This window comes from Culicoides brevitarsis, chromosome 1, assembly GCF_036172545.1.
Source record: "Culicoides brevitarsis isolate CSIRO-B50_1 chromosome 1, AGI_CSIRO_Cbre_v1, whole genome shotgun sequence".
NCBI lineage: Eukaryota > Metazoa > Arthropoda > Insecta > Diptera > Ceratopogonidae > Culicoides > Culicoides brevitarsis.
Genome location: NC_087085.1, coordinates 6,500,133 through 6,521,856, shown reverse-complemented (window position 1 = coordinate 6,521,856; position 21,724 = coordinate 6,500,133). Strand labels below are relative to the sequence as shown.

The window sequence follows — 21,724 nt, the reverse complement described above, 5'->3', positions numbered from 1 at the left end:
TATTGATTTTCTTTCGCATTTAGTTCATAAAGACATAAATTGCATCAGTCTACCAAGCTTTTTTTTTATTAGAACATGGCATTGCGTTAAAAATATTTTAAATAAATTAATTAATATTAATTTTATAATGGATCCAAATGGATCGTAATGACAGTTTATGAGTTCATTTCACATGATTTTCCATCCATCGGCATTCGTGTTAAAGAAAAATAATTGAGGAAATATTAAATGTTGGGAAATTTCTGTACACAACAAGGTAAAAGGTATACAAACGAAAGCAACATCGAAAGAATTAATGATATTTAATCGTTTGACATACAACATTCAGTCTGTCCTTGGGGCGGAAAAAATTCGTTCGGTTTGTGTCGTCGTAGTTTTCAATATGTTTATGTATTTTGTATTAGTTGTCTATTGTTGTTATTGAAATCGTACTAAAGGAGAAACGACGACCTTAGCTGCAAGGAAATTATAATACAAACGGAAAAAGGTAAAAAGTAGGTCATGTTGTTGATGATCAAGGTCAAAAATGACCATTGGAATATTTTACTTTGAGGAATTTGAAAATTATTTTTTCTTTATTATTTAGAAAAAAAATATATTTTATATTATAAAAAATATTAAATTATAAAAATATTAAATTTGTATTAAAAAATATTTTTTTATTTTGTGACGGACAAAATAATTTTTTCTATATTATTTATATGTATATTATTTGTATTATTTATATATAATTTGTATATTATAACATGTATATAATATACATATAATTTTTATATTCATTTTTTTATACTAAATATCAAAAATTATAACATTAATCTATTAAATAATAACTCGATAGGAGTGTTTTTGTTTAATTTTTACAATTTAAACTTCGATTTATACTCAAATTTTTGATATTTAGTATAAAAAAATATTTATAAAAATTATATGCATATTATATAATATGTAACTTTCAATATAATATAAAAATTATATATAAATAATATACAAATAATATAGAAAAACTTAATTTTGTTCACAACTTTTATGTATTATGAAGAAAAGTTATATTTTATATTATAATATTATATAGAAAATTATAATATTATGAATATTATGTGAGTTTTATGACTCACGATAACTCTTATTACGTCACTAACATTTATTATGCATTTATCTTTTTCAATTATACTTCTTATCACACCATTCCTATATTAGAACATAATATTTAATAATACAAATTGTAACCGCACCGCATTTCTGTTCATCATTTGTGACTGTAATCAACTGAATTATTTACCTCGCACACGAAAAAAATGTTCTAAACGAAATTATTTAAGCACGCAAACTTATTTATTTAAAAAGTTTTCACATTATTCTGCGGCGATACATATTTTTCGGCTTTGTTTCAATTCATTCATTTTTTCACTGTTTTTATTTTTTGTTAGCACTTCCTAAAAATTTGTGTAAAAAATTCATAACACGCTAATATTGAGCTGACTTGTCATTTTTTTTTTTAAATCATAATAAATTCACTTTTTGTTATTTTAATAACCTTTATGATAAACGCCGGGCAACGTTTTTTTTATAATTTAATGACTCAGCTGTGTTTATTTCTTATCTCGCATTTAAAACTTCATGAGCTAAACATATGTTTTTGCTCTGATTCTTTGCGCGTCGTATATCAGTAGTAAACCAACCACGATCAGATGCACCCTTATACTAAATTGATTCCTTTTAAATACTAATACACTTTATTTTTTCCACACAGTGGCACACAGCATGCAATGTACATTTTTTTTTCTTTTATATTTGTTGCTTGTGTGTATTCTCAACTTTTACATGCATCACTTACTAAAGTTTAGTCGCGTACTAACTTTTATGTAGAGCTGTAAACGAATGTCTGTCAGTGTTTGTGGAAAAAAGTCGTCCATATATATAACAAAAGGAGTGTTAACAATGTACCGGTATATGTAAAGTTGAGTATATTGTCTGATACATTCATGTGATATAGAAAATCATATTGTAATACCGCGAGTGTAATTTTAGATATTAAAACAGGGAGTTTTATTTAAGTTGCTCATTTGTTATGAAGAAATGTTTTTTATTCAATTTTATTAATTTAGGCCGTTTAAATTTTATTTAACTTTTTTACTTTTTGTATCAAAAGCCAAAAATCCAATAGGATAAAATAAAAAAATTATCAAAAATTACCGTTTTTAGTCTATTTTCATAATATTTCAAAAAATTTTCAAAAAATTTAAAAAAAAAAATCAATTTTTACGAATTTTTGTATTAAAAAACGAAATTCAATATAATTTTTCTTCTGTAAAAATAATTTTTATGAAATTGATTTAAATTATTTTTCAAATTTTTTGACATTTTTTTTTATGAAATTATTATTTTTTAATTTTTCACTTAAAATGATCTTAAATTAATTTGTCATTTCAAAGAAAATAATAATACCTAAATATTGAAAAATATACATAAAAAAATATTTTAAAAAAAATATTTAAAATATATAAAGAAAAATAAATAAATAAATAAAATTAAAAAAAATATATTTAATGAAGTTTTCAGTATTCAACTTCTAAATAAATTATATTGAGAAAAGGAACTTGTTTCATGCTTTATAGTTTTTTTTTGTTCAATATAATTTTTTTTAAAAATTGAAAAACTTCATTAAATATATATTTTTAATTTTATTTTTTAATTTTTTTTATATTTTAAATATTTTTTTAATATTTATTATTACTTTTTAATATTTTTTTTTATTTTTTTAAATTTTTAGCTTGAAATTTCAAACCTTTTTTTTTATTTTGACCCCCATTTTATTTTCAAAAAATTTGGACTTCATTTTTGATTTTCATTTGAAATGATAAAAAATGAGTTGATTGCCTTTTAGATAAAACTCCCTGTACAATTACATACATTATTAATAGTATAAACAATGTGACGCTGTGTATTTTTTTTTATTATGTTTAGCTTACTTGCGACGCGCCAAACACAACAGTAGCGCCTGTATAAAGAAATAATGCATTCTATAAAGATTTCTATACTTAAATACTTACAGAATATCGACAATCACGGAAAATGCTCATAAATGTAATACAAGTTCAAGAGTAACACACGAAAAAAAAAATCTATAAAAAAGATGACTGACTCACTGTTGAATCGAATCATATGTTGCAAATACGCAATATAAAAACAAATTTCCCCTTCAATATATTGCTTTACTTTTCTGTGTAGTCTTCAAGTTTTTGTCCTCTATCTTACAAAAAAAAAAATTACTTGTAATGTTGAAAATATTTGCGTTGCATGACTCTCGCCAAATACGTGTGAAGGTCGATTTTCACTTGAACTTGATTCTTTTGTGCATTAACTGTCTGTCAATCGAATTTGTGGTTTTTTCTTGTTAATAACTATTTTTCGCTTCGACCAAATAAACAACTCCGTTGTACGACACTTCATTAATTACTGAGCCTATCTATCAAAATATTGTCCAAACAAATACTAAAGAGAAACCAGCAAGTTGTGGCATGACAGAGAGTGCGAGAGATATAAATAGAATTTTGTTATGCCTTTATTGTAACGAAAGCAAAAAAAAAAGAAAGAAGAATATTTATCTTCAATTTCAGCAAAATTCATTGCGTGATGTATCATAACAAGAAGAAAAATTATTTCAGCTGAAAGTGACCAACGTGTCTCGTTATCGTAATTTTTCATGAGTGTTTTTGCGCTTTAACAGTATTTTACTGTTCAAATCGACTGCCTCCATTCTTTTCAATTTTTATCAATTGACGACGAGTATTGCGTGAACAAGAAGAAGACCCAACATTCCGGTCAATTAAACGATTTATTGAGATCTTCGTACTTCATACAAGAACTAACACTCGTAGTATATAAGAAATTTAGGGCAGTTTAATTAAATTGACTGCACAAGAAGAAGTTTGTTTACACAAAGAGTTCATTAATTCATAAAAATCAATTGATTTCTGAACAAACATTGATTTTTTTTAAATTTTTTTTTATTTATTTTATTTTTTATTATTTATTTTTTTTTATTAATAGGTATTAGGTATTTATTATTTTTTTTTTAAATATTTTTTTTTTTTTTGAAAAATATAAAAATTATTTTAGAAGTTAAAAACTTCAAAAATTTTTTTTTAAATTTTTTAAATTTTTTTTAAATTTTTTTTTTTTAATTTTTCTAAATTTTTTTATTTTAATTTTTTTATAAAATTAAATAGTTTAAAGCATAAAAAAAAATAAAAATTTCAAAAATAAAAAAATTATTTTTTTTTTAAATTTTTTTTTTATATATTTTTTTTATTTTTTTTTTTTTTTTAAATAATTTTTTTAACTTTGTTTTATTTTTTTTTTATTTAAAAAAAACATTTGAAATTATAAAAAAAATAAAATAAAAAAAAATAGAAAAATTTTTTTTTTAAGTTTTCAACTTCTTTAAAATTTTTTATTAATTCTTTAAATTTTTTTTATTAATATTATTTTTTATTATTTTTTTTTTTTTTTTTGAAAAATATTTTTTTTTAATTTTTTTTTATTTTTTTTTTAATTTTTTTATTTTTTTATTTTAATTTTTTTTTTATATTTTTTTCATTATTTATTCAATTATGAGAAATTATTTCAATCAACTAACGATTTATTTTCACTTAAACTGAAGCTTTGCAAACACGTTAAACATGATACTTCGCGACACCCACACATTTCATACAAAGTAACTCTCAGTTCTAACAAAACTTGAGTTGATAAGACATTCGTTGCCAGAAGTAAATTACTTCCAAATTGAAGGTCTTCGGTGGGAAGTCGAACAAGTGATTCTCCAACGACTTCAATTAAATACTCAATATCGATGCCAATGAGATTTTCATTCACTTTCGTCGCAATCATCATTGTTGTAAGATCGATAGCTGCCAGACATCTTTGCAAGACACTTTGTTTCAACAATTTCCGAAAAAGAACACAATTTCGTTCCATCAAGAGTTTTTGTCCTTTCGACAAGTGAATTAACTCCAAAGTATTACTTTCTTCAGGAATTTCAGGATCTTCATTTTCTGCCTCCAACGTAATGGAAACCAAGTCATGTAAAGAAGTTGTCGGCGTTGGAACACGATTTTTAACAGATTTAAATGTTACTTCACTTGAAAGAGTTTCAATCGAGACGGAATTCAATTTCTCGTCGAAAACGACACTTTTAGATTTGGATTTCACAGTTGACGATGACTTTGATTTCCCGCATAGAACATCTTTGTTGGCAATAATTATGGATTGCACTTCTTGCATAACTTCATCTTTAACGGATTCCATTGTCGAGCGAGCACGTAATTGGGCGTATTGGATAACAGCATCGTCAAACGGGAGAATATTGTCTGGCTAAAAGAAAAAATTTCGAAGTTATTCTGTTTATTACAAATTTTTACTTACCGTTTGAATGAATATTTCAATAATCTCCTTTGCAATTTCAATAATACTCAAGTTATTTTGAATCGATTTCAGGAATTCAAATGCTTCAAAGGCTTTATCTACAGCAGCGTTTATTGTATTTCGGTCGATTTTCTCTTCTTGCGATGGAATTTCTTCAAAGCTCGAATTCGTGTATGACTTGTTTTTGCTCTGTTTGAAGGATTTTTTTTTGTTAGAAAGTAAGGCCGCTCCAAATGAAATTCAAAAATAAAGTCCAAAATTTTTGAAAATAAAATGGGGGGGGGGGCAAAATAAAAAAAAATTTTTGAAATACTTATTTTCATACAAAATGACAGAATTTTAGCAATTTTTTATCGTTGATCAACATTTTTGTTGTTTTTTAATAATGTTCTTTGAAACTTTCAAATTAAAAATTGATTTTAAGTTAAAAATTGAAAAATTAAAATTTCATAAAAAATAACAGTCAAAAAATTTTGAAAAAAAAAATTCAATAATTTTATGAAAAATTTTTTTTTGAGAAGAAAATTCAAGTTAAAATATGATTTTCAAAACAAAAATTAAAAAATTATTGAAAATTTCTTAAAAAATTATGAAAATAGACCAAAAAACGGTAAATTTTGAATAAATTTTAATTTTTTTTTATTTAGCTTCATTTTGACTTTTGAATGGAACTTTTAGATTTTCATATGAAGCGGCTTTAATATTCGACATTAAAAAAAAATAAATATAAGTTACCTTCGTTATCGAATAAAAACTTTCTCGATTACTCATAACTTCTGAACTTTCAATTTCCTTCGGCTCAGCAATAACAATTAATTTATCTTTACTCGTGAATTCGTCATTTTCGATACTGAACAAACTTTTCTCACGTTTTGCCCTTTTCTTTTTTTGCAATCGACGCATTTTTGACATCATCCCGTTCCGCATCGCTTTTTTCACATTTTCTTTGTGAAAGTGTTTGTAACGTTTTCTCACTTGAGCCGCTTTGTATTGCATAAACTTTTCATTCATTCGTTGCTTGGCTTTCTCCAATTTTTCTTTTCGTCGTTCAACGTTTCTTTGCATCTCTCGCTCATTTTCCGCAAGTAAAATTTCCCTTTTGTTGTTGTAGTTTTCACGAAAAGCAAGAATGGCGTGCCATCGTTCACGAACTTTTCGAAGTTTATCTTGTTGTTTGTTAACGAGACGATTTTGCAAAACATTTTGATGATGTCGAAACTTTGCTTGAAATCGTAGAATGAGATTTATGCGACGACGTCTTTGTTTTTCGCGTTGAATTGAAAGTCGACATCTGATTAAATTGGATCGATGGAATGCTCGAACACGAAACTCGGTGAAAAGATTCAGTTTTTTTGTCTCGTGCATCGAAATTGTTTGTTTGAATTTGTGTTGAAGGCTTTGCAAACTAAAAAAAAAATTATTTAAAAAATTTAAAATTTATTTTTTTATGAAAATTATGAGTTACCGCTTATGACGTTCTTCTTGAATTTCCTTCAAAATCTCTTCGTGTGACCTTTGATAACTTTGTTTGAGTTCTGATTTGTAAATTTTGTCCTCAATTTTTCGCAGAATAAGTCGTTGTTTCTCAATTCGGTCAATTTCCTTCATTTTTCGATGAATTTCGATCAAAAACAATTCAAAAAGATACTTTCTAAAGTTGTTAAACGTCTTTAAATCACACAAGACTCCATCTGTATCTTTATCAGTCAAAGAATGAAATTGAAGTCGTTCATTGTTAATGGATTTGTTGAAAAATTTCCTCAAATGCGGGTCATGAAGTGCATCGTAACCAAAATTGTAAGAGATGGAACGAATATCATAAGGATGATTTCTCCAAAGCTAAAAAAAATTAAAATTTTAATTTACTGAAATTTAAGAAAAAATAAATTTTTTACTTTCTTTCCAACAACATTTCGACTAAAATTAACTTTGAAAGGAAATTTGTACATTGGTAACTTCTCGCATAATAAAAGATTTTGCCATCCAGGTATTTGATGTTCATGGGAAAAAGCTCCTTCTGACTTCAATAACTGAGAAATTTTCGTTTCTCTTCGTAATGCAAGAATATCGACCATTGTTGCTATTAAATTTGGAGTTATAGAATTTTTTTTTTTTTTTGAAAATAAAACAAAAAATAAAACTATAAATTAAAAAAAATATTAAATTAAAAAATTATAAAAAATATAAAAAACAATTGAAATAAAAAAAAAGTTATAAAAAAAAAGTTATAAAAAAAAATATTTAAAAAACTCAAAAAAAATCAAAGCTTGCTTGGATAAAATAAAAAAAAAAAACGATGAAAATTATTCAAACTGTGAGCGTTTCATAGCGTTAGAATTTTTAAAAATTCCCAATGAACAATTCGAGGATCGTCATCATCAATTTCATTCGTCTCACTACCAACAGCTGATCTGCCCCAGCATGCAAAAAAAATTCCTGCCGACCCCAGTGAGCATGGGCAGGAATTATTTTTTGCATGCTGGGGCACGTCAGCTGATTGTCAAAATCCTCATACTGTCAAAAAATATGCAACACTTTGAGTCTCGCAAAGCAAAAGACGTGTTTTAATGTTCGCTCCTTTCATTCGTATTTCCACGCGGTATTTTACTTTAACGAGTTTACAAAGTGCTGAAAGAAATTTGTGTAATTACCTGCAAAAAGTTAGTGAAACGCATCAAACTTTTGTCTGTGGTAAAAGAGGTAAAATTTAGAGGGAAAACTTGCACATTTCATCTTCTTCCTGCCTCTGTGGCTTCCTCTCATGACATTCCTCACTCTTCTGTAACTAACTCTCTCAAGTCTGATCTGTAACTAACAAAGCCAAGAACATGTTGACACTAACAGTATTTATTGTAAGAGGTGAGTTTCGGCCTGTTTTTCGCTTAAAAGACGCGAAATTAATGGAAAATTAGTTATTTGCATGAAAGGTTATATTGTTGATTCAATTGGATAACAAGATAATTCCCATTTTTACACTCCTTTTTTGCTAAAAATCACTTAACGGGCGATTTTCGGACTTTGAATAAAAAAAATCGAAGTTAAAAACGACGAAGCGGCTTTCTTTGTCGAAATTTTGTACATTGTATGAGTAACTTTGTGCATTCAAAAAGCTATTTTTAGCATTTTCTGAGTCGACATTCGTAATTATAGAATTTTCGAAGTGTATTTCCCATCATGAGAACACTCATCTCGAAAAAAAAACGAGGAATGAATGAATTTTTGCAATTTTATACTTTAATTTTGTGACGACTCTGTGCTCAACGACACGTAGAAGAGCAAAAGTCACCCAACGCTAATTTGATTTATTTGAAAATGTGCGAGGAAAATTGTACTTTACCGTTTATGTGACCTCGATGAACACATTTTTGCGTAGAATTTTGAAATATTTTTGATCCGGGATGCCACGCGTGATAAAACAGATAAATTTTTGTGTCAGATCTTAATTTTTTATGTCTAAAAATGAAAAAAAAATACCGGCTGTCAATTATTTTGTCTCCTCTCATATGAACTCTCTTTTTGGATCATCTCTTCTTTATCTTTAGCCTCACATTTTCAAGAAAATTCTCTGAATTTCCGTTTTTTGAGTCATTTTATTGACCATTAATGATGTTTACTGAAAAACAAAAAAAAAATGAAAAATAACATTTGAATAAATAGGAAATCGTAAACAGTGTTTTTGCGTTCTTCTTTAATAATATTTTTATTATAAAGTTTATATTAAGTTTCCCTTACAAAAGTTGAAAATAAGCAATTGTGGCAAAAACTATGCGTTTCCGAGCATATGTTTCATGGAGAAAAGTGATTCTTATGACTCAAAAAATGTTTATCGCGAAAAAAAAAATTTTGAAAAAATTTTCACTTTTTATAAAATTTATATTGACTTTGCCGTAAAAAAGTTGAAACTAAGCTTTTGTAGCAAAAAATATGCGTTTTTGAACATATGTTTCATGGAGAAAAGTGATTCTTATGACTCAAGGAATGTTTAGCGCGAAAAAAAAATTTCAAAAAATTTTCATCCATATCCTCTTATTATAAAATTTTTATTGAGTTTGCCTTAAAAAAGTTGAAAGTAAGCACTTGTAGCAAAAAATATACGTTTCCGAGCATTTGTTTCATGGAGAAAAGTGATTCTTATGACTCAAGAAAGGTTTTAGCGCGAAAAAAATTTTTTTTAAATTTTAATTTTTTTTTTCTTTTTTTCAAAATAATTTTTTTATGAAAAAAAAATGTTTGTCATACTGTAAATAAACATCATCGTAATTTAAGTTAGTCCAAGAATAATTTGAACCAGACACGAAACGTGCGTGCTAATTATCAAATGTCTTAATAAAAATACTGATAAGAACTGATGAAGCACGCTTTTTATTTACCTTTCCTAAATATTTGTTAATTGTAATAATAAAAAAAATTAACACGAGCCTCGCAATTAAACGAAACCCTTGTCAATATTGTGAAAGTTTCGAATTCCCTCGTATTTAAAAGAAAGTGTTCACAAAGTGTTAGCATGTTGCACGTAAATGTTTTTCATTTGTTTTCCTTTTCTGTATTAATTGTTTATCAATTGTAGCGTTGTTGTTGTTTTTTTGTAATAACGGACGTGCCTTTTAACATTAAATGACGTTCAAAGAAAATTATTACATTTTTTTGAATGTCGTCAAAATGTAGTCTACTCTCTCGTTCTAATTTTATTTGCATGTAATTCTCTAACAACGAAAAAAAAGAGTGTCTATTTGTTTAAAAGTTATTATAAGAGTCGATGAGATCGACGGTTCTTTAGTCATTCATAAAATAGACACGAAACTAACAACAAGAGAGAGCATTTTATTAATAATAATTTTTCTTGCCAACTGAGTGATATAACAAAAAAATTCCGATTTTCTCTTTCATCTTCAATCAACGTGGTATCAACGTGATCGTCTTGCTCGATCGATTCATCAAAAAACGCAGCATTTACACAATTTAAAAAGATGGTAAAACAAGGTCCACGCCCCCTCGTCATTTGCGGTCCCTCAGGATCAGGCAAAAGTACCCTTTTGAAACGCTTATTCAAAGAATTTCCCGAAACTTTCGGCTTCAGTGTGTCACACACGACCCGCAAACCGCGTCCCGGAGAGGAAAATGCTGTACACTACCATTTTGTGAGCGTCGAAGATATGCAACATGCCATCGAGAATGGAGAATTTATCGAAACGGCGGTTTTCAGTGGAAATATGTATGGCACAAGGTAAGTAGCTGACCCGATTTTCTAAAAATAATCTCAAATAACCCATAAATGCACAAATTTTGAATTGAATCACAATTTTTTTTGACATGAAACTCGTTAGAGGACACATCTCGTCTATTTTTAACACACAAAATTCGGCTTTTGTGATGCTCTCGCCGCTGAAACTATTACTTAATCGCATTTCATAAAATAGTTCATAATGAGCCGGCAAAATAATTAGAATTTTTTTTTCGAAAATTCTCGGAGAACTCATTAAATTTGGCACGCAAATGAGAGCAATTAGTTATTTCAAAAAGAAAATTTTAAAAATTATATCGAGCCAATAAATTGCATTGCTTGACAACCCGAAAGTGCATGATGATGATGATGAGTTTAAATGTCGTCAACCGCATTGTCGTAGGTTGAGGTTGGTCGAATTCATTGTTGATCGCGACGCGAATCGAAAATTCAGACAAAGACGTAATTTTGTGTGTCGGGCTTTTATTTAATGGCGTGGAAAACAAATAAAATATTCGAAAGTAAACATGCTTTTTTAAAAGGAAATAATTTTTGATGAAAAAAAAATTTTAATGAAAAACAAAATCAAGTCCAAAATTTTTGAAAATAAATAAAAAAAATAATAAAAATAAAATAAAAATCTAATAAATAAAATTATAACACTGAATAACAAAAAAATCATAAAAAATAATTGTCAAATTGTAATTGTAAAATAAAATTGTAAAATTTGGAAAATTACTTAATTTTATGAAAAACATTTTTTTGAGAAGAAAATTTTATTTAAAATATGATTTTTGAAACAAAAATAAGTAAAAATTGAAAATTTTATTAAAAATTAAAAATTTTATTAAAAATTAAAAATTTTATTAAAAATTAAAAATTTTATTAAAAAATAAAAATTTTATTAAAAATTGAAAATTTTATTAAAAATTAAAAATTTTATTAAAAAATAAAAATTTTATTAAAAATTGAAAATTTTATTAAAAATTGAAAATTTTATTAAAAATTTTATTAAAAAATAAAAATTTTATTAAAATTTGAAAATTTTATTGAAAATTTATTAAAAATTTTATTAAAAATTAAAACTTAAGAAAAAAATTATTTTTCTTCTTTTTCAGCAAACGTGCAGTAGAAAATGTCCAAAAACAAGGAAAGGTCTGTGTACTTGATATTGAGATCGAAGGCGTAAAACAAGTACGAAACAGCACACTCAACCCCCTTTTGGTATTTATCAATCCCCCATCTATCGAAGAGTTGGAACGTCGCCTCCGTGGTCGTAACACAGAGACAGAAGAATCTTTACAAAAGCGTCTTAACACAGCCAAATGCGAAATTCAATACGGTAATTCTTTAAAATTAAATTTTTTTGAAATAAAATTTTAAATTTCTTTAAAAAAAAACAGGAAACACTCCCGGAAACTTTGACGTTATCATTCACAACGTCACCCTCAAAAAGGCATATCAAGAACTTCGGGACTTTATTGTGAAGGAGTTGGAAACACAACGTGATGAAGGTATAAATGTGCATCTAAAACATGTGGAGTTGAATGACGACGAAGACTGGAACTAAAAAACGATTCAAGTCTTCGACGCGTTTGTTTTTCCAAAATTGACTAACATAAAAGTTTTTGTCCCCATTGTTTTTATTTTTTGTTTTTACAATTTTTGACTTGCATTTTTGAAAAATTTTTGAAATAATGCATGACAAAATGCATTTTTTATCAAACTAACATTAGTAGGTAACTTAGAATTAGAATTAAAAGTACTTTTGAACCTGAACATTCCACAATGAATTAAATTAATGTTGAAGCATTTATAGATTTTAGAATAGAAAAAAAGAATTTAAAAAGAAATTAAATTAAAAAAAAAATATATTCCATGACAATATTTACAAAAATACAAAAAGTTTCGATGGCTTCTAACACTCAAATTTATATGAGCTTGAGTGTTTAGAAGTACGTCGTTTGCACTAATCAATCTATTATTTTGCAGAAAACGAACGAAATTAATATTACAGCGATCAATAAGTAATATTTAAAGATCATTAATTTAAAACTATCGAAAATTCCGTTAAAAATATTGAAAATTTAGGAATCAACGAAGCTTTAAAAAATAACAAAATTTGAGTGAAAAAGTTTTTTTTTAATAAAAAATTTGTTTTTTTTTGATAAAATATTAATATTGCTTTAAAAACCAAAAACATTCAAAATGAACAGTGTTAACTAAAAAAAAAAGTGTTTTAAGAGATTTGTTTCACTAACGAAAAATTCCAACGAAAAATATTAACTTTTGTACCTTTTTTTATCTCTCTCTCCATCTATACTTTTAATTTCTTCAACACGACAATCTTCACACAACTTAGATGACTTTGAACAGGCGACACCGCAAATAATAAATCCTTACAAAATATAAGATGCTGCAGCCCGTTCGTACGGAACATCTGAAAAAAACTCAAAAAAATAATCAAAACATGTTTCAATTTGGAAACTTTTTTAAAAGAAAATAATTGCTACTATGAAGTAATGAACTATATACACATATTAAAAAAAAAATAGGAAAAATTTACAAAGAACTTGAAAAGGTTTCTTTTTCTACTTAAAAAAAAATAATATTTAATTTTTTGTTTCGTTTTTTACTACACAACTAATTATATAAGATTCTTACTCTAAGGCCTGAGTAGAATGAATGCGTTTTAAAAAAAATTTGAAGTACAATGTGAATGGTGATAGGGACTTCATTGTTCAAAAAGTATTAATCAAATAATGAAAAGCAACAAAAATTTTCCATATTATAATTTTAAACCATTTTTATACACAACCAATTAGATAAGTTTAGTTTTCACATAAATTATAAACAAAAAAAATAAAACTTTATTATTAAGGAAGCAAATGTTGGACGAAATTTCTGTAATTTCTCACAAATTATAAAAAATAAGTAGAATAAATAGAAAAAAAAATATTGTTAATGTTTGAGTCATACTGTTTGACAAATAACGGAGAAATATTCTGTACAATACCAAATATGTCAATAAAGAGGAAAAACAAATAAATGTCATTTAATTGAAGTTAAAAATTAGTTTTGTGTTTTTTTATTAGTTGAAATCTTAAAATAATTTTAAATTTTATTAAAATTAGTATTAAATATTTTCATTTGGAAAATGTTGAAAAAATGTACTTCATGAAAAATCCGCAAGAGCTCTCTGCTGCGAATTGAAATTCAATTATGAAAAAAGCGAAAAACTGTTTCATTCATTCAAATATCATCATATGGTAAGTTACAATATAACTAATTTTTTTTTTATACGAATACAGTATAATCTCCCAAAATGGGCAAATCTGAAGTAAGGCATTATTCTGAAATTCACGTTTTATGTTATTTTTTAATATTTTTAATTAAAAATGGATTAAAATTATCTAAAATGTCATTAAAAAAAAACAAAAATTACAAAAATTTCAAAATATTGATAAGTTCAATGCAAATAATAGTTTTAAAATTTTTCAAAGAAAATTACTATTTTTATTGATTTTTTTGTAAATAATGCAAAATATTTAGCTAATTTATCAGAAATTAAAAATAAAAAAATAATAATAAAAATTTCTCGAAAGATTTGATATTTTCATCAATTTGGAGGTGCCTAATTTGAAAATAAAAATTCGTACAATTATTTGAATTTCGGGTGCCCATTTTGAGAGATTAAAATGTACAACGAACAATAATAGTAAGTTAACGTATTTATTTAAATAAAAGTTATCAAACTCATCAAAATTTATAAATTCCAACACAAATCCCGTGCAATGATTTAAAATTTAATATTCTGCGAGCATTTCTAGCCCGTTTTCTATAATTTAAATCAAACAAAGTCTTATTTGATTTATTGCATATTAATATTAATGTTTGTTACATTTGTTTAAACTTTAATCCGATTATTTTAATTCTGAGATCTACGCAAACATTCCGTATTCTGTTCTTTGCACTAAATTATTTTATCTGATAAATTTCTACCTATATGAATTCTGAATATTTAATGACGATTGTCACCAAATATGAATCATCTTTAAAAAAAAGTGTATTGAATATTACTTTGTAATGCGCATTTTATACGATGGAATTCCATAATGTGCATATGGTTCCCATAAACAGTTTGCGGGATGCAAATTTTGAGAAAAATTTAAAATTGCTACAAAAACGCATTACTTGCCATGACAGTAAACATTATCGCACTGCTTAATTAAAAATGTTTTCATGAGATCATTTTAATTGAAAATTTATGTTTTTTCTCAACATTGTATGGCATAAATGGCAAAAATGTAAGAGATTAAATTTTTCGGTAATACACTCACTGATTATCTTTGATTATCAAAAAACTAAAAATATTCGAAAAACATGAAATAACTTTTATCTAATATAAAAAAAGTAAATTTTCTATTGGATAATGAATATGAAGCAAATATCGTAAAATATCGTTAAATGAAAAAAAAAAGTTAATTTCATTTTAAACACTTATTTCAATTCAAATCAAGCTACTTGATTGAAATATTATCGACTTGCTTGTTGAACCTGTTGTTGTTCAATGCTCAATGGACTTGTTTGTTGATTTTTTCTTTTTGTATGAATATAGAATGTAGAATACTATATTGCAATATTTTGTGCATTTTTTGAAATATGAACAAGGTATAACAAATATAATATATAATTTAATAATAATATATATATTATATTATATTATATTATATTATATTATTATATTATACTATATTATTATTATATTATATTACATTATATTATTATTTATTATTATTATATTATTATTATTATATATAATATATTTTTTATTTTATTTATCAATGCCAAGTTCTGGCAGCAAAGTTATTACAATATATTTATATTATTAAATTTGGAAAAACAATTTTGTAATTTTTTTAAACAAAAGTCAAATGTAAATGAGAAGTTATTTACAATGTTATATATAATAATGTTATATATATATAAATGTTATATATAATAATATATAATTTTATATTTATATTAGAATAGAATAGAATTCAGGAGAGTAAATAAAAATATCCTTTCACGTTGAAGCTTTCATCATTTTAATACCTATTTGGATGTTAATTAATTGTTCGTTCCGATTAAATAAAAAATTTCTAAACTGAAAGCATGTTACTTGCATGTCAAACTCGATAATTTGCCACAAACCATTTAAATTTTATTTTATCATACTTTTGCAGTGCGGAACAAAACTGGATGGATGGACAATATTCACACTGACCGTGCATCGATGACTATCTATTTTAATAATAAAGTATAATAACATTATTGCCTGCTGCGAACGAGTGCATGAGCGCGGCGATAATTTTTTTTTTTTAATATTTTTTTGCATAAATATATTTTCATTCAGTGTTGACGACGACGCGAATACAAACTAAGTGCACAGCTGTTTTTTGCTCTATGGGTGCTTAGAGTGCTTACATTGCTTGCTTACACTTGTGATCGCGTGTAGTTTTTCAATATACGTGAATGCAGTTTATAATTCCATTTAAGAATTGCCATCCAGCGAAGTGTAATTGATCAGTTCTGAAATATTGGTTCAACGGTGCGGATCGGAAAAACTACTCTTCATGAAAAACCTAAAATAACAAGAAAATTAATTAAGAGGAAAGTGCAAAAAGTAACATGGAAATAAAATAAAAAAAAAGACGAAACAACAAGTGTCAACTTTCATCGATTTTAGTTTTCTTCTCGTTAATCCGGAAAATGTTTACGTACTAATCCAAAAAAAAAAAAATAAACGAAGTGATGAGGGATTATTACAGCATGTTAATATCATCGGCGACGCGCCATTCTGCAAGTCATTGTCAATCCATTAATTTAATTACCAAAGTGATAGTTTCGTTCTGGTTTATGTCAACTTTCTTGCTGGCGACAACAGCAGCTGCCATATCGGGTGTGTATTTCTCACACTTTGCAATAAATCAAAAAAATATAAAAAAAGGAGATCGATTTGCATAAAAATAAATGGCGCCATTTAAAATTGAAAACAGAACTACTTTCTTTAATGGAATTTCTCGCGTAAATGACTCACATTATTTTGATTAGATTTCGATTGAAGAGCAAATATGACCTTTGAAAGGTGTTTTAAATAATAAAATTAAAAGTGTCGAGAAAGAATTCCATAATATTTGCATTCTTGTGTTAATTTAATAGCTTCGATATGAAAAAAAATATTATGAATGAGTAATCAAACAAAATTCTTCGATATTTGTATTTATAGAATTAAAGTGTTATAAATATTTAATAAATAATAACAATTTTTTATTGTTTTCCATCGTAGATGAAAATGTTAGCAAAAGTATAAATATCAGCATACCAAACAGTGAATGGTAAGTAAATATTCAGCATCACACAATATATATCATAATTTTTAAGATTTTTTCAAAAACTCGTCTTAATTTAGAAATAATAAAATAAGTAAAAAAATTTTTTAAAATAAAAAAAATATAAAAAAAAATATTTTAAAAAATATTTAAAAAAAAAATTTAAAAAAAAAAATTTTAAAAAAAATTTATTTTAAAAAAATAATATTAAAAAAATAAAATTAAAAAAAATATATTTAATGAAGTTTTCGACTTTTAAAACAAATTAATATTACCTAAATACAAATTAAAAAAAAACAAACTATAAAGTATGAAACAAGTTCCTTATGAGAGGGAGACATTCAAATCAATATAAATTTTATGGGTGAAAATTTTTTGAAATTTTTTTTTCGCGCTAAAACACTTCTTGAGTCATAAGAATCACTTTTCTCCATGAAACATATGCTCGGAAACGCATAGTTTTTGCCGCAAGTGCTTACTTTCAACTTTTGTAGGGCAAAGTCAATATAAATTTTATAATTTTAAAAAGTTTATCTATTAATTCCTTTTAAATCCCATTTTATTCTATTTTGAGCATAAACCTCACACTCGCGGTATGCCTACATGTCTATTGCAATAACCTGTCAAAACAATCACAACATCAAACGCAAATGAAACTCGATCCTAATTAATCGTATTAACATCATTCTACTCAAGTGTCAGTAATTTTGATTGCGGTCTGTCTACTTCTCGTTGCTAATGCATCATAACACACTGAAGTCAATGTCTTCTACCTGACAATTACATGCTGCTAAAAAAATAATCCATTTTTGACCTGAAAACAAACAGTAATTTGAGTAAAAATTAAAGAAAAAATCATGTGCTTTGCGGTTTTGCTTTATTCGCGACGACGACATTTGATCTGTTAGTGCATCGGTTAATGAATCTCTATGTAAATCGTGTTATGAAATTTTCCGTTACTTTGTCGACTTGTGTCTTATGCATAACAAGTAGCTGGGCAACTCCATTCACATCCGTTTTGTCAAATGGAACATTTGTGTCAATCAAAAGCAGATGATGTACTACTACCTACTAACCTAATGAAATGTTTTTCGCTTTATCAATTAAATGCATCACACTGACACTTGTGCAAAATTTATCAGAAATTGTTTCATATATTAATATCAGATGATGTTTGTTTAGACACGTATGTTGTATTTCTCCTGATTAAATGCAGACAATTTGAAGTAAAAGATCGTAATGAATGGAGTAACCTGCTGTGTTGAAGCAATTAATATCGTATTGACATGTAATTATTGAAATAATTTTTTTTAGATATCAAGACTTGGCGCGATACAAAATGATAATTAATATTTTGCTCGAGAATAATTAAGATGTGTGATATAAACTTGATTAATTGTTTCATTAGCGAATGTGGTTAGCCATCAATCAATTCGCATGCAAACGAAGTAGCTTTTTTCAATTACAAATTAACCGAATGATACTTTTAAAGAAGTAAAGATAATTTCAAAGAGAGAGTTTTAGCAAATATTTTTTAGTTATTTGAAATTTTCTGTTAAAATATCAAATTATTAAAAAAAAAAATTAATTCTTTAAATTTACACTTTGAAAAAAATAATTTTGATTTTATATTAAATTAAAAATAAAATTTTTATTGAAATTGTACAAAAATTCTAAAAATCTTTAAATTGACAATTTAATTTAATTTAAAAAAAATAATAAAAATTAATAAACTTAATTAAAAACAGGATTAAAAATATTAAATTAAAAAAACTGAATTCTAAAATTTAATTTTTTTTTAATAAAATTTAATTTTTTTTAAATAAAAATCTTTATATTGACAATTTAAAAAAAAATATTAAATCAAAAATAATTTAAATATTTATTAAAATTGTACAAAAGTATAAAAAATTATTTGAGTTCTTTAAATTATAACTTTAAAAAAAATTATTTTAAATTGAAAATAAAATTTTTATTCAAATTTTACAAAAATATGAAAATTTTTTAAATTGATATTTAAAAAATAACAAAAATTACTAAATTTAATTAAAAAAATATTAAATTAAAAAAATAATAAAAAATTCTTAAAATTGTACAAAAATATGAAAAATCTTTAAATTAACAACTAAAAAAAAATAATAAATTTAATTAAAAAATTTTAAATTAAAAAAAATCTTAAAATTATTTTAAAATTAGAATTATCTTAAGAAACTCTATAAAAATTAATAATTTTTTAATTCTCAATTTATTTTATTTTTAAATTAATTTTATTCTAATTTTTTTAACTTAATATTTTTAATTTTTATCCATGAAATTCGAATTATTTTTATTTATTATTATTTTTTTCAATATTATCAACCAAAGAAAAAATTATTTTTTTCCTCCTCAGATAAAATAAATTTAAAATAAACTTTATTAATTTTTAATTAGTTCAAAAAAAAAATTGATATAACACATCATTAGCATTGACATCTTCATAAAAGCATCAATTTGATTTTTCCGCATGTATGCAAAATATCTCATTGTCGGATCATTTTTTATTTATCCTACAGAGCAAAGTAATTTATACAACAAACATGCAAATGTTCACAAATTTATGAATAGTGTTGTTGTTTGCAGTCTGCACTAAAATTAAGTACTCGTTGATAAATTTATCGCAATATATGAATTCGTTCATTAATTAAATGCTAATAATTTGTAGCTAATGTCTCTAATTAATTACAAATTAATTACTCGTAATTTTATTTTAATTGTAAGTTTTAAGCAAAAATTGTGCATTTCAGAACCCTGTTCTTAAAAAAACTTAGACGCCGAGCTTCTCGTTTGTGCGAAGTTAACAAGCGTGTAATAACTAAACATTCGATTTGAATGCAAATTGACTGAGTTTAACTTTATGTCGCTTTTAATTTAGTTGTCTCATAAATAAAATTTTCTTATCAGACGATTGTTGCGATCTGATCTTTTTACGATCTCAAAGATTTTATTTCGCAAAAATATGACAAAGATGAGTTCAATCGACATAGTTGAGTCAGCACTTTGTAATTCCGTTCACACATGTGCGGTTTTTTCTGTGACATGCATGTTAATTATCGCATTCTGGGGGGACGATTTAATGCGCATTTAATCTAAGCAATAAATTAACGCGAAAACATGTAAACATGCGTTCAATACTTGATTTAGATCTCTTTTGAAACCAGAAATTGCATATTAATGTGTTTTCTCTTCCGCAGGCACCCGCCGAAGAACTTTGAGTATGTGACGCCAATCATTCAAACGCAAATTCTGAAACGAAAATGTCGACCAATGCATGTCGTTTTCCCCGGAGTTTTTCACGCATCAGGAAGCGTTCGTAACATAACTATCAGTCGTCCTCCGGCGTTTCATTATGTCAACATTGGAACTCCCATGTATAAAAATCTATCAGAAGAAGGTCAATTCAAGGTCAAAAGTCATCGAGGAAGAATTTGCTTAAAATGTCCCGGAGAAAAGACAATGGTTGCTTCCAAATACGAAGACGGCGTTTTAATCGATGGACCAAAGCTACATTCGTGTGCAGGACATATTCTTTCGCCGTCGCAATATACCCTCGACACACTTTTCAGTCAAAATTTCCGTTTTGGCTTGCCACAAGGAACACATTCCTTCATAGGACGCATTCGAAATGCAAAAACGAACGAAATTGAAAAAGTTTGTACGTTACGTTACAAAGTCGTTGTACAAAAATGCACAAAATTTCGTTCGCCGGATGAAAATTTGCGAGTTTTTTGCGATATGGGCAACGTTTGGGGATCAAAATGTCGTTTTGGATGCAAAAATAATGGAAAATTATCACATAATCGACCAATTTATTGCAATGATGAACTCAAGTGGTCTGGAGAACCTCCGATTTGTAAATATGCGAAACCAAGTATGTTTGATTTTTTTTTTTTTTTTTGAGAAATTAATTTTTTTTAACTTTTTGTCTTTTACAGAAAGCTTAGATGCGAAGCCTTTCAATCCAGAACAAAGCTGCGAGTTACCTGTGCCGCCAACGGGCACAAAATTCTCCTGTAAAACGCCCGTTTCGAGAGAAAAATTAGGAAAATATAATTTGTATGTGCCCGAAGGAACAGTTTGTCGTCTGAAATGCATCGATGACAACGTGTCAAAAACGAAAATGCCAAAGAAACGAACGAATCCCTATTTTTGCTGGGATGGACATTGGAATGCAACAATAAATAGACGATTAGAATGTTAACAACATATTTTTTAAAAAATGACTAACTTGAATTAATTTTAAAAGTTTTGAATTAAAAAGTGCTGTTTAATGTAGATAATATTCTTAACAATTTTAATCACAACGTAGTTAATTAAAACGAACCGAAATATTTATTTTACAATAAAAAAAATATATGATTTGAAAATTTTCTATCGAATAGAAAACAAGTAGTAAACATAGTTATACAAGATTTCGTTGTGAAGTGTCTCGTTTGTTAGATAAGAAATTTTCTTTAGAATTTTTTCGTTTCCGTAAGTTATAAGACATTTTTGTTTAAAATATTTTAAGTTTAAAAATCTTAAGATTTTAAAAACTTTTTAAAAAATTAAAATCCTTTTAAAAGGATGCAAAAAAGGTAAGTTGCTCGAAATTAAAATATAGGTATAAAAAAAAATATCAAAAAATAAATTTATTAAAAATTAAAAAAAAAAATATTAAAAAAAATAT

General features: G+C 25.8%; 3 protein-coding genes across 6 annotated transcripts; 2 read left to right on the top strand and 1 right to left on the bottom strand.

The window, feature by feature from the left end:
- Positions 1-4,626: 4,626 nt before the first annotated feature.
- LOC134838411 (mRNA export factor GLE1) lies at positions 4,627-7,499 on the bottom strand. The gene is made up of 5 exons (XM_063853940.1): positions 7,320-7,499; positions 6,890-7,263; positions 6,160-6,829; positions 5,425-5,613; positions 4,627-5,373 (listed from the first exon to the last, which is right to left on the bottom strand). Exons 1-5 carry the CDS (start codon positions 7,497-7,499, stop codon positions 4,627-4,629), a joined length of 2,160 nt encoding a protein of 719 aa, XP_063710010.1.
- A 449-nt stretch (positions 7,500-7,948) lies between these two features.
- LOC134838418 (guanylate kinase) lies at positions 7,949-13,690 on the top strand. 4 transcript variants are annotated; one of them, XM_063853946.1, is made up of 5 exons: positions 7,950-8,124; positions 10,372-10,648; positions 11,764-11,987; positions 12,049-12,159; positions 13,008-13,690. In XM_063853946.1, exons 1-5 carry the CDS (start codon positions 7,992-7,994, stop codon positions 13,055-13,057), a joined length of 795 nt encoding a protein of 264 aa, XP_063710016.1. In that variant the 5' UTR covers positions 7,950-7,991; the 3' UTR covers positions 13,058-13,690. The 4 variants fall into 4 exon arrangements, with proteins under 4 accessions (XP_063710018.1, XP_063710016.1, XP_063710017.1 ...); XM_063853947.1 differs by lacking the exon at positions 13,008-13,690 and adding an exon at positions 12,638-12,810; XM_063853948.1 differs by lacking the exon at positions 13,008-13,690 and having other exon boundaries at positions 7,949-8,084; positions 12,049-12,608.
- Positions 13,691-16,235: 2,545 nt separating this feature from the next.
- Positions 16,236-21,376, top strand: LOC134838148 (uncharacterized). The gene is made up of 4 exons (XM_063853619.1): positions 16,236-16,589; positions 16,977-17,025; positions 20,250-20,926; positions 20,991-21,376. The coding sequence occupies exons 1-4, from the start codon at positions 16,442-16,444 to the stop codon at positions 21,254-21,256; spliced, it is 1,140 nt and encodes a 379-aa protein (XP_063709689.1). The 5' UTR covers positions 16,236-16,441; the 3' UTR covers positions 21,257-21,376.
- The last annotated feature ends 348 nt before the right edge of the window (positions 21,377-21,724 follow it).

What these genes read in the sequence shown, in the direction of transcription:
- LOC134838411 (XM_063853940.1), bottom strand. Translation starts at nt 7,499, where the DNA reads ATGGTCGATATTCTTGCATTACGAAGAGAAACGAAAATTTCTCAGTTA. An exon ending in GTTTTTATTCGATAACGAAG is followed by an intron (nt 5,614 to 6,159) that starts GTAACTTATATT and finishes TCCTTCAAACAG; the next exon opens with AGCAAAAACAAGTCATACAC. An exon ending in TTGAAATATTCATTCAAACG is followed by an intron (nt 5,374 to 5,424) that starts GTAAGTAAAAAT and finishes TTTTTCTTTTAG; the next exon opens with CCAGACAATATTCTCCCGTT.
- LOC134838418 (XM_063853945.1), top strand. Translation starts at nt 7,992, where the DNA reads ATGTTCGCTCCTTTCATTCGTATTTCCACGCGGTATTTTACTTTAACG. An exon ending in TTTTGTCTGTGGTAAAAGAG is followed by an intron (nt 8,125 to 10,371) that starts GTAAAATTTAGA and finishes CAAAAAACGCAG; the next exon opens with CATTTACACAATTTAAAAAG. An exon ending in CAAATGCGAAATTCAATACG is followed by an intron (nt 11,988 to 12,048) that starts GTAATTCTTTAA and finishes AAAAAAAAACAG; the next exon opens with GAAACACTCCCGGAAACTTT.
- LOC134838148 (XM_063853619.1), top strand. Translation starts at nt 16,442, where the DNA reads ATGAGGGATTATTACAGCATGTTAATATCATCGGCGACGCGCCATTCT. An exon ending in AACAGCAGCTGCCATATCGG is followed by an intron (nt 16,590 to 16,976) that starts GTGTGTATTTCT and finishes TTTCCATCGTAG; the next exon opens with ATGAAAATGTTAGCAAAAGT. An exon ending in TTGTAAATATGCGAAACCAA is followed by an intron (nt 20,927 to 20,990) that starts GTATGTTTGATT and finishes TGTCTTTTACAG; the next exon opens with AAAGCTTAGATGCGAAGCCT.